Source organism: Panthera onca, chromosome D3, assembly GCF_046562875.1.
Source record: "Panthera onca isolate mPanOnc1 chromosome D3, mPanOnc1 haplotype 2, whole genome shotgun sequence".
NCBI classification, from domain to species: domain Eukaryota; kingdom Metazoa; phylum Chordata; class Mammalia; order Carnivora; family Felidae; genus Panthera; species Panthera onca.
The window spans coordinates 29,335,481-29,349,473 of NC_138350.1; the positions used below are offsets into that span (position 1 = coordinate 29,335,481).

The following is a 13,993-nucleotide window of genomic DNA, read 5'->3' on the forward strand; positions in this document are numbered from 1 at the left end:
GAGCACGCTATGCAACTCAGGCGACAAAGCAGCTTCAGGTAGCCAGGGGTCCTTTGTCAGGTATTTTCAGCAGGGCCGGGGGGGGGGGGGGTGTGGGGGGGGGAGCGTGAGGGGGGCAAGTCTGGGACAGTAATGGGTGCTGTGAAGACATGTTGGTCTCAAAACGTTTTAGGAATGCTGTGATGCTCTGCCATCTGCCGTGGGCGTGTCGCCATAGTCACCCTCCATGCAGCCCGAGTGGCGGGTGGTGGCCCCAGCTCCCACTCCCCTCTGGGGCTTTCACCGCTTTGCTTCCCAGAGCACCTCCATCCCGTAGCACTTCGTTCTGGCAGCCAGTGTGCTAGAGCTCATGTGCATGTCCCTGCGTGGTGTGCCTGAGGTGTGTGCCTGGGGCTTGGCGGGTGAGCTGCCTGATGCTAGAGAGCCAAGTGTGCTTTGGCTCTTCAGAAGATGCTCTTCAGATGCTCCGAGGGCTCCATCAGGGGAGTCTCACTGTACGTTTTGGTTCGGATGCTATGCGATGTTTGGCAGGTGGCGAAACTGCTTCGACTCGGCTGTGGCCCCTTACAGAGAGCTGCTCTGGGCCTGGGTGAAGACTCTGCCTGAAGCCTTGTGTGTGTGTGTGTGTGTGTGTGTGTGTGTGTGTGTGTGTACTTCACAGTCTGTCCTGTTTGGTTGTGTCTGTAGGTATTGCTGTGGTCTTGTCCACTGTGGGCAAAGTAGTGGTTCTTTTAATGCAGGAGCCGGGGCCTCTTTTTTTATCTGCTGCTATGACATTGCCACTCACTCGCTTTAAAAAGTCTCCTTTTTATCCTCCCTCTGTCCCCCAGTGGAGCACCAGTCACTAACGCAGTGAGTTCCTAGCTTTGCTTTCCCCTCTGCAAGCCTCAGGTGAAGTCTCAGTGACTCTTCTGCCTTGTGCTTTGGAGATACCTTCCCCATAACCGGTTTGTTTCTCCAGGAGAAGCCAGTCTGGACCTGCAGACAGGTAGCAGCTCTTGACCGAGGTTCCCTAGAAGAGCTGTGGGTCGAGTTGCCTAGAATCTGTCCTGCTTCCCAGATAGCACGTGTTGACTGCACGGTGCCGGGAATTCATGTTGGGTGTGAGGCAGCTCTTTGTAACTCTCTGGGCTCTTGTTTTAAAAGAAAAGTATTTTTCATCTTTCATTCCATCTCTCCACTTTGCTTCGTGTCATGGATTGCAGTTGGTGTCAGACCTCTTCCCACTGGTGGTATCACTCTGGAGCCCCCCCTTTTCCCCGTTGGCCATGCTGCACTGTAGCTGCTGCTGCCCTGTGCCCGGAGCCAGTGCTCCTGGGACAAATCAGTGCAAGTAAATCCCATGGGAGTGTTTTCTCAGTAGGACCTCTAAAGCACTCGGTCCAGATTGCCCTTTTGGAAGAGGCCAGCATTCAGCAGTAGTAAGGTTGACACTCGCTTTTCCCTCCTGCATGTGAGGACCTCGATGTGCTGCATCTGCTGGCTGCTGCTTCTTGCTGCCCCACCAGCAGGGTGACCGCAGCGGTGTCTCTGGTTACAGATCATGGATACACAACCCTGGCCACCAGCGTGACGCTGTTAAAAGCTTCAGAGGTGGAAGAGATTCTGGACGGCAATGATGAGAAGTACAAGGCCGTCTCCATCAGCACGGAACCCCCCACCTACCTCAGGTAATGTACTCCCAGCCAGGGCGTGCTCTCAGGATAACACCCACAGATATTTTTCTCATACCCTAGAACTAGTTGCGGTTAAATTGAACCAAAATACCTTTAAACACTTCACCTGCTGTGCTTACAAATTGTCTTAGCCAGATTGCCAAGTTTCTTGTGTGTCTGTGGAATTTCTAAGACACGAAAGCCAAGTCTTGGGTTCTGGAAAGTCATTAGAAGTGGTTTGAAAGTGGGACTAATCTACCAGAAAAATGAGTGGCCCAGATAAACTCCCAAAAGAAACGAGCAATAGATCTTAGTGTGTGAGCTTAGAACCTTTAAAAAAGAGTATTTACAGTAATAATTAGACAAGTAATTGAGAGGTGATTATGTTGTAGAGTCTGTTCATTCAGATTTATTTTTTAAATTTTTTTCATTTTTTTAAAGTTTATTTATTCTGAGAGAGAGCGAGGGCACACGTTTGAGCAGGGGAGGGGCAGAAAGAGGAAGAGAGAGAGAATCTCAAGCAGGCGCTGCACTGTCAGCACGGAGCCTGATGTGGGACTCGAACCTATGAACTGTGAGATCATGACCTGAGCTGAAACCCAAGAGTCAGACGCTCAACTGACTGAGTCACCCATGTGCCCCTTTTCGTCATTTTCATAGGTAGTTTTCTTTGGTTTTGATTCATTCAGATTTATAAGAAAAACCTGGATACCCCAATAGCTAAATAGGTAAAGGGTGGGCCATCCTGGAAGCATAAGGAGTAAACAAATAAGGAGATGATGTTTGTCCTCGTGTAACATTAAGAATTCAAAGTAAAACAGATAAGCAACTATCGACATAAAGAGTTGGGGAAGATACAATAGAGCTGGCACGCAAGCACCCTGCACAGGCTTTGGTACACGGGCATGGTCATGACATCAAACCTGTTTTCATTGTCTGACCCATTAATTTCACCCCTAAGAATCTGTCCCAGACAAATAACTTCAAAGAACACCACCACCAACAGAAACTATTATATGGTAGGAGGTAGCATTGTGAGTAATAATGGACAGTATGGAGCCACTTGAGTGTTCAGCCTTAGGGAGAGGCTGACTGAGTGAAGATACAGCCAGCTGAATAGACTAAGGTATTACAGAGTAGGACATAGACCAGGATAGACTAGATCTTGGAAGCAGGTAGACTGGATAGATAGGTAATTGTTTATGTCATAACTAAGTAGACTCTGTGGCAGCCAGAAATGTGGTTCGCCTGAGTGATGTGCAGAATATCTAGAATGAGTGCATTTACATGCACAAAACCCCGGGGGCACTGAGGAGGAGGGAGAGGAGGGTTATTGTTTCGAGTGATGTGGCTATGGAAAAATCATTTCTTTCCAGATTTTCTTTCAACTTTACTATTGAATTGTTTTCATAATCCTCCCCACAACCCCCATGTAAAGGTGGCCCACATCCAACTTGGCCAGTGTTATAGATGTGTGCTCTGCAGATTCCTCTTTCCCCAAGGGATGCGGTAAGAACATAAGGATGGCTAGACTTTCCTAGGGAAGTGGCAGAAGGAAGTGATGTACATATGGCTGGGGCTTTCAAGTCTGCACATGTCAGCCAGGAACCTTTTATGGGGCAATAAACACTTCTTGATGATCGTGTCATATGAAGAACAGCTGACGCAGGAGAGTACTGTTACCCCAGAGGTCAAAACTACATTGACAGTTGGGCATTGAGGTTCGCGAGAAGCTGCTTTCATGGGCTCTGTGCTCAGGAAGCGCCTTCCCACTGCCCAGTCAGCCCCACAGGAGGACCAGCACCTCCCCTCCTCATCACTGGACAGGCTAGGCAGAGGCTGGATGTCCCCCTCCCTTGGGCAGACCTACTTGTAGCAGAAGAAAGGTTGAATTATGTGACCCAGATTCTCGGATTTGGTGTATGACATACTCACTGTGTCTGACAGAACTTGCACTCTACTTGAGATAGTTACCTGACAGAGGTTGGGCAGAATAGCCCAGGCCTGGTTATGAACTAGATCACTACAGAGATAGGGCAGGAGTTTTTAGGGTGGAGGGGGAGCCTCAGTGCCAGCTTTAGGAGGCTCAGAAAAGAGGTGGCAGTCTAGACCTTAGGTTCCCAGATACGGGCCCAGCTACATTGGCATCACACATGGAAGTTGTAAAGAACCCATATTCCTGGGCTCAGAAAAGAGGTGGTGGTCTAGATCTGAGGCTCAGAAAAGAGGTGGTGGTCTAGACCTGAGGTTCCCAAATATGGGCCCAGCTACACTGGTATCACACATGGAAGTTATAAAGAACCCATTTTCCTGGGTCCTCTCCAGAGACAGGAGTCCCTTGGTCTAGGTGGAGCTCAGAGCTTTCCTACTTGAAATTTCGCACTCTGAGGGAGTCTGCAGCCAGGATTCAAAACCACTGGCCCAGTAGCTCTAAGCCCTGCCCAGATTAGTTCCAAGTTCCTCCTTTTCCCAGGCCTCTGGTATTGGTAAAGCTGGTCATAAGATCTGAGCAAGACTTGGGTACAGGAGACTTGATTGAGTCCCAGCATTTACAGTTTGGTACTGTAAATCTCTCCCTGCCCCCACCCTCAGTCAAGGGGTGCTCTGGGACCACAGCATCTGAGGTGCAAGTGGTCACAGCTTTAATTTTTTTTTTTTTTTAATGTTTATTTATCTTAGAGAGCGAGTGAGTGGGGGAGGGCAAAGAGAGAAGGAGACACAGAATCTGAAGCAGGCTCTAAGCTCTGAGCTGTCAGCACAGACACAGGGCTTGAACTCATGGACTGCGAGATCATGACCTGAGCCAAAGTTGGACACTCAACTGACAGCCACCCAGGCACCCCAGTGGTTCCAGCTTTAGAAGAGAAAAGAGTCAAAGAGCCTGGGGCCTGGGCAGGTCATGGCCACTGCTTCTGGTCCTCACCACCACATGGAGAGAATGACTGCAAGCCACATCTCCTCATCCCTTCTGTGAGGACAGTGAGGGAAGGGAAATTGAGTGGTTGCTGTCACATCCTTTAAACTGTAGCAAACAGTTATGGAAGGAGATGTGGTACAGGTGTTGGGGATGTAAAAGTGAATGACACACAGCTGCTGCCCTTACAATGCTCAGACTTGTTAGGGAAGGCAGCGTCCGAGGATGATAAAATGATGTGCAGAGCATAGTGGGAACCCGAGCGCTTGCCTTTCAAAGCCAGCACTGGAGCTTCAGATTAAAAAAGCCTTTTGGGGGGTGCCTGGGTGGCTTGGTCAGGAGAGCATGTGACTCTTGATCTCAGGCTTGTAAGTTCGAGCCCCATGTTGGGTGCAGAGATTACTCAAAAATAGAAATCTTTAAAATAAAAAAGCCTTTTGGTATTTTCCTAGTAGTAAAAGCAACCTGTAATTTGGACAGAAGAGTGAACCCTTGATGGTATGTGGGTTACTTAAACTACTTTGAGCCTCACTTTCTAGAAAGTTTTTACTAACCCAGCTTCTCATACCCTACTGGTCTGGACCCCTGCAAGGCAGAAGCATTATTGAAGTGTTATACTCTGGCTGGCCCATATATCTAAAAGAATGGTCTGATCTTGTCTCTCCCTTCTTCAAAGTCCTTGGGGACTCCCAGCTGCCTGCTGAGTACAGTCATTTCTCATGGAGCACACCTGCCCCTAATCGGGACCCTCTCCATGTCCACCTCTCCAGCCCTAGTTGAGGCAACAATCTATCCGTGCTTCCTCTCTTCTGCCGGCCATGCACTTCCTGAAACACCCTCCCCATTCCAGTTGTTCCCCTACCCCCATCCCTAGTGAGCCCCAACTCCATGCTTAAGGCTCTACTCCAGGGTCTGCTCCTCTGGGAAGCTGCTTCCTTGTGCACATTCTCCGCAAGAAGGGAGAGTGCATTCATGGAGTCATGCCTGGCACATAGCATGTTACACTGTGACTTGTGCACTGGGCTGGGGGCTGCTCTGCTGTGTTGGGGTCCCCTCTGTACCCTTCCCCTAGCCTGGGTGCCTGTGAATGGGTGCCAGTGGGCGCCTGAGGAGTAGACACGTACAGAGTCTAGGGTGCGTAGTGCTCACCACCGGCGGGGGTGCAGTGGGCATCCATTGACCATGACTTAGAGCCTGATGGCCAGTATCGGGCTCCTAGACTGAGCAGGGGCATTTCTCACGTCTCTCCAGGGAACAGAAAGCCAAGAGGAACAGCCAATGGGTGCCCACCCTGCCCAATAGCTCCCACCATCTGGATGCTGTGCCCTGCTCCACGACCATCAACAGGAACCGCATGGGCCGGGACAAGAAGAGAACCTTCCCTCTGTGGTGAGCACGCCTCACCCTCCACTGATTCTGCCTCAGTCCTCAAACATGTTTTAGCCTCTTCCTCTCCTCTGCCTTGACCTTGTGTTTCCTAAAACACGCTGCCTTCTTGAAACTGTTCCCCCTTGGCTTCTAGGACAGCTGGTTTCTGGCTTGCTTCAGTTCCGAGCTCTGCCTGCTTTAGTGTCCCTGCTGTCTCCTGTTTCCCAGTGTCTCCAGTGCTCCTGGAAGCACTGGAGATCTTATCTTGTGGTTTCAAACGCCATCCCACTGAGACCCCACCGTTAGTTCCCTGTGGCTGCTGGAGCAGATCACCACAAATGGGGGGCTTAAAACAACACAAATCTATTTCTCACCGTTCTGGGACCAGGAGTTTCCGTGCAGCAAAATCAAGGTGTTGGCCAGACCCCACTCCCTCTGGAGGCTCTCGTGGTGGGGCGGCGGGACAAGCTGTTCCCACCTCTTCTGGCTTCTGGTGGCTGCCGGCATTCTGTGGCTTGTGGCTGCATTACCAGCATGTGCCTCAGTGGCCACACGGGCTCCTCCTGTGTGTGTGAAACTGCCCTTCTCTTAAAGGACGCTTGTGTTGTGGTTTAGGGCTACTTGCATAATCTCCTCCTAAGATCCCTAATTACATCTGCAAAGTTCCCTCCCTCCCTTTTGCCATATAATGGTCACAGGCTCCAGGGATTAGGACTAGATATCTTTTGGGGGGCATTTTTCAAGTTCCCACCCCACTATCATCTCTGCAGCCTAGCCTCACCCCTACACGCTGTCCTCAGGTATCTCACACACTGCTTACAGATTCCTCCATCCTGGGACATAGTAATCCCATCCTTCCTGCGCTCAGGCCAAAACCCCATGACTCTTCCTCCTTCTCCAGCCACAGAACTGGTCTCAGCAAATTCCTACCTTCTCAGCCTTCCACGTGTCCAGAGTTGGACCACCCTTGGCCAGCTCCTCCTAAGATGTGGGCCCCCTCACCCAGGGCAGATGGCTCCTCTCCTGGATGCAGGTCTTCCAGATACCCCGTCACATGCCCACCAGGGCTGGAGTCCGTGTAGTGGCCCCTCCCCTCTGGCCTAATCCCCTGCCACTGTCACTCTGCATCAGTCATGTGAACCTCTTCTCTGCTTTCAGAGCCACCCAGAACACCCAGAAGCTTCTGCCTTTATAGTTCCCTCTGCCGAGAGCTCACTCCTTACCAACATCCGCATGACTGACCCCTTTTCGCTCTTCCCTCCCTTCCTTCCCTTCCTTCCCTTCCTTCCCTTCCCTTCCTTCCCTTCCTTCCCTTCCTTCCCTTCCTTCCCTTCCTTCCCATCCCTGGCTGACTGTCACTTCTCAGAGCTGCCTCCCCTTTGGTAGAATGGCTGCTCCTGTCTCTGGCACTCCTGTCCCTTTCCCTGTCCATGTTTCCTAGAGCATTGGTGTCTGGCATGCAGTGTGCTTTCCTTGTTTGTCATCTGTGTCCCTCCCAAGAGTAATTCTCAGCCTGCTTTATTCCACTGACACCTTTAGGGTCCCCTTGCCCTCCAACGTTCCCTCCATCTCTTCCCCGGCGTCTTCCTTCTTTGTCTTCCTAAAATACAGATATGACCACGGGACTGCCTTGCCCTGGGTTCTCCTGGGGCTCCCTCATGGGAGAGGCTGGATCCTGTAGCCCAAGATGGAGAAGTGTGGGCACTGGGACACCCATGCTACTCCCCGCCCCCGCAGTCTGCACCCCATCTTCTGTGCTCTGGCTGTGCTTCCTCAATAGTTCCTCACCTCTCCTGCACCCCTTGGCTTTTGCTCAAGTATTTCCTCTTCTGGAGATACCTTTTCTTTCCTAGTTACCAGTGAAAGTTCTACCTGCTTTGGGGCTTAAATCTTCCTCTTAGGGTATGTCTAGGTCATATCCCACTGCCTAAGGCTGCAACTCCCTCTCCCTTCCCTGTGTGTCCTTGAAGTATGGAGCACTGCCTCTGTGACCCCAGGACCCCTGCTTGCCTCATCTCTGCTGTCTCAGCCCTTAGCTGACAAGTCCCCATAAAAAGTGGGCTTTTCCCCTTCGGCCAGGTTTGCAGTGACAGGCGGTGCAGGGAGGGAAGCCCTGAGCATGGAGACCCATGGCACTCCTGGCTGACTGTGCTGCCTCTTCACTTCCAGCTTTGATGACCACGACCCAGCTGTGATCCATGAGAATGCCTCCCAGCCTGAAGTGCTGGTCCCTATCCGGCTGGACATGGAGATCGACGGGCAGAAGCTGCGAGATGCCTTTACTTGGAACATGAATGGTACGTGGGAAGCTGGGCTCTGCATGGCCCAGGCCCGGCTGCTGTGTGAACAGACCTTTTTCTTGCCTGTTGCCTGCTGTGCTGGATCCTGGACTCTAGGTTCAAATCCTGCTTCTGCCACCGTTTCCTGTGGGCTGAGCCCGTGAACCTCAGGTTCCTCCCTCCCCCAGTGAGATTGGGGGGTCAGGGGTCAGCCGTGATGCAGGCTGTCGGTCCACAGAGCTCGATAATGACCTTGATGCTGCTCAGACCGGTTCTGCTGCCTGACCGCCTGCACACCACCCTTCAGCCCTGCCCACCCCTCTGGCCTCTCACGGTACCGCGTGTGCAGGCTTGTCCCTTGTCATCCCCATGAGGTCTGCCCTCACTCTCTGCTCTTCCTCTTTTTGTCCTCGCTCTGTAAGTCCCAGGTCAGATGGTTGCTCTTCCCTGGTTCCCAGAGTCTGAGCGTGACTCTGCAAATGAACCAGAGAAAGCACAGGAGACGTTCACCATAACACTTAGTTCTTATCCCATCTAGGAAAGAGGACTGTATGAGTGTTTATTGTTTCTTTTTTGTTTTCTTGAATCTTTCAGGCTTTTTACAACACATTATTTATATTCAGACCAAAACCAAATAACAACACCCCAAAGAGTATCATTTTTAAGTGAAGAAAAGTTTAGAATTCCCAGAACCTCACTGCTCCTAATAGTTTTTTTGCCAGTCACTTCCACATGCAGATGTATTTAACAGAGTTGTAATTGTAGTGCAAATACAGTTTTTCTTCACTTGTAAGTGTCTTCCTGTTTTCCTTGGTTTTCATAATTGGTGCACAATTTTCTGTTGAGTTGTGGTGCCTTAGTTTACTAGAACTCCTTCTGCTATTAGATGTTTCCATGGCAGAAAACATAACGACTTACAGCTTGTTTCTCCCACAGGGGATTTCCTCAGGGAGGAACGTGTGTGGTTGTTGATACGTGGTTGCCTTAAGCTTTCTGGAAGGATTAGGCTACTTCCTTTGGTCATCTCCTGGCACTTGGTGTGCCAGGCCTGAGTCCAAGGGCCTCTGCCGAGCCCTGGGAATGAGGCCTGAGAGCCGAGTGTCTGTCCTCCAGGGTTGACAGGTTAGCTGGCGAGAGAGGATGTGGCCAAAGGGAGATGTGGTGAGGGGTTTCCAGGAGGTTGTATTGAGTGTAGATAGGGCAGGTGTGGTGGTGATACTCCCAACTCGGGCACAGGACAGCTCATGAGTGCCAGGCCATGGCCAGTGCTGTACATCCCCTATTATACCACTCTGTGCTTAATCTCAGCAGGCCTGTGTTATAGTTAATTCATCTCTCTCTCTCTCTCTCTCTCTCTCTCTCTCTCTCTCTCTCTCCATTTCAACCCCTTAGGTCAGGGATCTTGTTTTTTATTGCTGCTTTTCTTAAGGCATTTGGCACAGAACCTGGCCATAGATCATAACATAGGAATTCAGTTGTTCAGATTGACTCATGTGTATTACCTTGTTACTTTCCTTTCAATAACACATAAAAAGCCCCAACTATTTATTTAAACTTCCACCCTATTCCAGAAGGAGTAAGGCATCTTACATGAGAACTCTTGGTACAAAAGAATAAAGCAAATGCAAAAGGTGTGGTTAGGAAGAATTGGGTGAAGGGGAAAATGGAACAAGAAGATACAAAATGAAGTGAGTGCTCTGGTTCATACTCACAGTTCAGTGGGCATATGTTGCTAGGGGAGGGCATGATGCTCGGCCCTTTAGAACCAGGCAGAGACAGGATGATCAGTTCTGCAGTTCTCAGCGTGGTCAAGGTGAGCAGCCGCTGGTGGCTCAGAAGCAGCATAATCACACATAGCATTTGAATTAGAGAGAAGCTTTCCCCCTGACCCTCAAGAAGTGGACACAGTATAATGCAGTGAAGACCTGCATCTGTCCAGGAACTCTGCCATGAGCTTCTCCAAGCTGTTCCCCAAAGGAGACCTTACATAACATTCCATATCCCAGTAAGTGTAATTTGGTCCAGACACTTGGAGAACCAAAATAATTTTGTTCTGTGAACTCTTCCTTAGTGGTATTTATGTGATTCTTGGGGTGCCTGGGTGGCTCAGTTGGTTAAGCATCCAGCTCTTGATTTTGGCTCAGGTCATGATCTCATGGGTTCATGCATTTGAGCCCCACATTGGGCTCCACGCTGACAGTGTGGAGCCAGCTTGAGATTCTCTCTTTCCCTCTCTCTCTGTCCCTCCCATGCTTGTGGGTGCTCGCTCTCTCTCTCTCTCTCTCTCTCTCTCTCTCAAAATAAATAAACTTTACGGGCTGTGATTCTTAACTGGTGGTTAGGAAGCCACACCCCTGGCATGGTAGTTAAAAGCACATGTTCAAAATTGCTGGTGATTTTCATAGTCCTACCTAATTTACTTTGAAATTTCAAGTAACCTTAAAGGTGAGTGTGAGACTCTTTATCACAAAGGGTCCTAAAAATGTTGAGCAGCATGAACGAACTACATGTCCTTCAGAACCAGGACATTCTTCATAACCAGGATTTGTCTCCAACCAGCTTTTGGTAGGTATCAGTTAACAGTGAGTTCAAGGTTATCTTCTCTTAGAAGGACATGAAAGAGAGTTTATCTGAGTTGCTGGTGAATTATAGCATCATTTGTCTCAATAGCTAGCCTCCTTGGGGTGTGTTAAAATTCTCCAGGAAGAACGAGCTGCTGAACAAGGACACATCGATGCCAGCTTGGCCCCAATGGGGGCAAGGGAATCCCAGAGCAGGGCCAGGAACTGCATCAGGAAAAGGGGTGGAATCTGCTCCTGCACACAGGCCAAGGGTGATCAGGGCCCTGCTGGTTAACACTACAGGGCATGGCTACAGGAAGCAGGTTCTAGAGATATATATCCACATGTTCACTTTGGATGCTTAAAAACCCCAAATGACAGATGCAAGAAGCTGAGTGGATCTCAGCAGTATAAACCCAAAGAAGTCCATGCCAAGATGAATCCTAGTTAAACTTCCAAAAACTAACACAAAAGATCTTGAGAGCTGAGAAAAATAACACCTGACTTCTAGAGAAAGACCTGGAATAACTGCTGATTTCTCATCCGAAACCATGGAGGCTGGAGGACATGGCACATGGTTTTTCAAGCACTGAAAAAAAAGAACTGCCAATCTCGAATCTTACACCCAGTAAAAATATCCTTCAGAAATGAAGGGGAAATCCTCAGATGATGGAATACTGTCACCTGTAGACCTAACCTAAAAGAAGGGAGATGATAAAAGAAGAAACTTTGGAACATCAGGAAGAAAGAATATGATAAACAAAACTATATGGGTAAATACAATAAGCTTTCTTTCTCCTTTTAAGTTTTCTAAATTATGCTCAGCAGTTGAAGCAAACCTGATAATGCTGTCTGATGTGGTTTTAAATGTATGCAGAGGAAATATCTTACTATGTTTGAGAAGTCAGCTTTCTGTACTTCACTTGAATTGGTGAAAATATATATACATGGACCTGAATGAAAGTATCACATACCAAAAATTTTAAGATATAGTTAAAGTAGTGCAGTTTGTAGTATCAATTTGTAAAGTAGGGTAATTTGTAGCATCAGTGTTTATATTAGAAAAGTAGAAAAGTCTCAAGTCTGTAATCTAAGCTCCCACCTCAAGAATTGAGAAAAAAAGCAAAATGAAGCCAAGCAGAAGGCAGGACATAATAGAGCAGAAGTCAGTGAAATTGAAACTAGAAAATGATGGAGAAAATTAATGAAAACACAGCTGATACTTTGAAAAGATCAGTAAGGGGGTGCCTGGCTGGCTTAGTTGGTGGAGCATGTGACTCTTGATATCAGGGTTGTGGATTTGAGCTCCATGTTGGGTGTAGAGATTACTTAAAAGTAAAAAAGAAAGATCAGTAAAATTGATAAACCTAGCAAGATTGACAACAAAAGACAAACAAAAATGATCAAATTCAGTAACGAAATGGGCTATCACTACAGACCCTGCAGATATTGAAAGGGAGTATTACAAAAGCTCTACCCACATAAATTTGAGAATTTAGACAAAGTGGATCAATTTCTTGTAAAAAACAAGCTACCACAATTCACTCAATATCAAATAGATAGTTTGAGTTGTCCTATCACTACTAAGAAATATGATTCATAGTTTAAAACCTCCCCAAAAGGAAATCTCCAGGCACAGGTGGTGTCTCTGGAGAATTTTACCAAACATTTAAAAAAGAATTAGTATATTGGGGCGCCTGGGTGGCTCAGTTGGTTGAGCGGCCGACTTCGGCTCAGGTCATGATCTCACGGTCCGTGAGTTCAAGCCCCGCGTCGGGCTCTGTGCTGACAGCTTGGAGCCTGGAGCCTATTTCGGATTCTGTGTCTCCCTCTCTCTGACCCTCCCCCACTCATGCTCTGTCTCTCTCTGTCTCAAAAATAAATAAACGTTAAAAAAAAATTAAAAAAAAAAAAAAAGAATTAATATAAATTCTCTTGCAGTCTTCTCCAGAAAATACAAGAGGGAACACTTCCCAGTAACATTTTACAAAGCTAGAATTACCTTGATCTCAAAACTAAAGACAGTACAGAAAAGGTAAACTATAGACCAATATCCCAAATGATTATAGACACAAAAGTCCTTAATAAAACGTTAGCAAACAGAACTAGATATAAAAAGAATTATACACCACGACCCAAGTGGGGTTTGTTATTCCAGGGATGGATATCTAGTTCAATATTTGAAGATTGATCAATGTAATCCACTATATTAACAGACTAAAGAAGACAAGACAGATATCAATTGATGCAGAAAAAGCATTTAACAGAGGCACCTGGCTGGCTCAGTCATTAGAGCATACAACTCTTTTTTGTTTGTTTTTTAATTTTTTTTTTTAATCTTTATTTGCTTTTGAGAGAGTGTGAGCAGGGGAGGAACAGAGAGACAGGGAGACACAGAATCTGAAGCAGGCTCCAGGCTCTGAGCTGTCCGCAGAAAGCCCGATGTGGGGCTCGAACTCACGAACCGTAAGATCATGACCTGAGCTGAAGTTGGACGCTTAACTGACTTAGCCACCCAGGTGCCCCTAGAGAATACAGCTCTTGATGTCAGGGTTGTGAGTTCAAGTGCCGCATTGGGTAGAGAGCCTACCTAATTAAAAAAAAAAAAAAAAAAAAGGCACTTAAAACATTTATTCTTGGTTAAAAACTCTTAAGAAAAATGGGAATCGAGGGAAACTGCTTCAACTTAATAAAGAGCATCTGAAAAATATCCTATGTCTAACATTTATTTAATGGTGAGAGACTGAATGTTTTCTGCCTATGATAAGGCAAAGATACCTGCTCTTATCACTCTTGTTCAGCTTAGTGTTGGAAATATTAGCCAGAGCAGTAGGGCAAGAAAATTAAATAAAAAACATACAGATCAGAAAGAAATTAAACTGTCCCTATTTGTAGATGACATGACTGTCTGCATAGAAAATCTCAAGAGATCTACAAAAAACCCTGCTAGCACTAAGAGTTCAGCAGGGTCACAGGATACAAGATAAACATGCAAAAATCAATTGTATTTCTATGTACTGTTGGTGAACACATGGACATTCAGAAATACATTACCATTTACAATCACTCAATAAGAAAAGGAATACTTTGGTGTAAATCTGACAAACATGTTCAGGACTTATATGCCCAAAACTACAAAATACCAATAAAAGTAATTAAAGATCTCAATACCATGTTCATGGATTAGAATACTCAAGATGTCAATTGATATACAAG

The 13,993-nt window shown here is 47.4% G+C and overlaps 1 protein-coding gene across 3 annotated transcripts in view; it reads left to right on the top strand.

The window, feature by feature from the left end:
• Positions 1–13,993, top strand: part of SMARCB1 (SWI/SNF related BAF chromatin remodeling complex subunit B1) — a 34,304-nt gene that overhangs the window by 3,836 nt on the left and 16,475 nt on the right. For all 3 annotated transcript variants that reach the window (XM_060613112.2, XM_060613114.2, XM_078435476.1), the window contains exons 3-5: positions 1,541–1,670; positions 5,821–5,958; positions 8,107–8,234. In XM_060613112.2, coding sequence (XP_060469095.1) covers positions 1,541–1,670; positions 5,821–5,958; positions 8,107–8,234 — 396 coding nt within the window. The remainder of the gene's footprint in view (positions 1–1,540; positions 1,671–5,820; positions 5,959–8,106; positions 8,235–13,993) is intronic.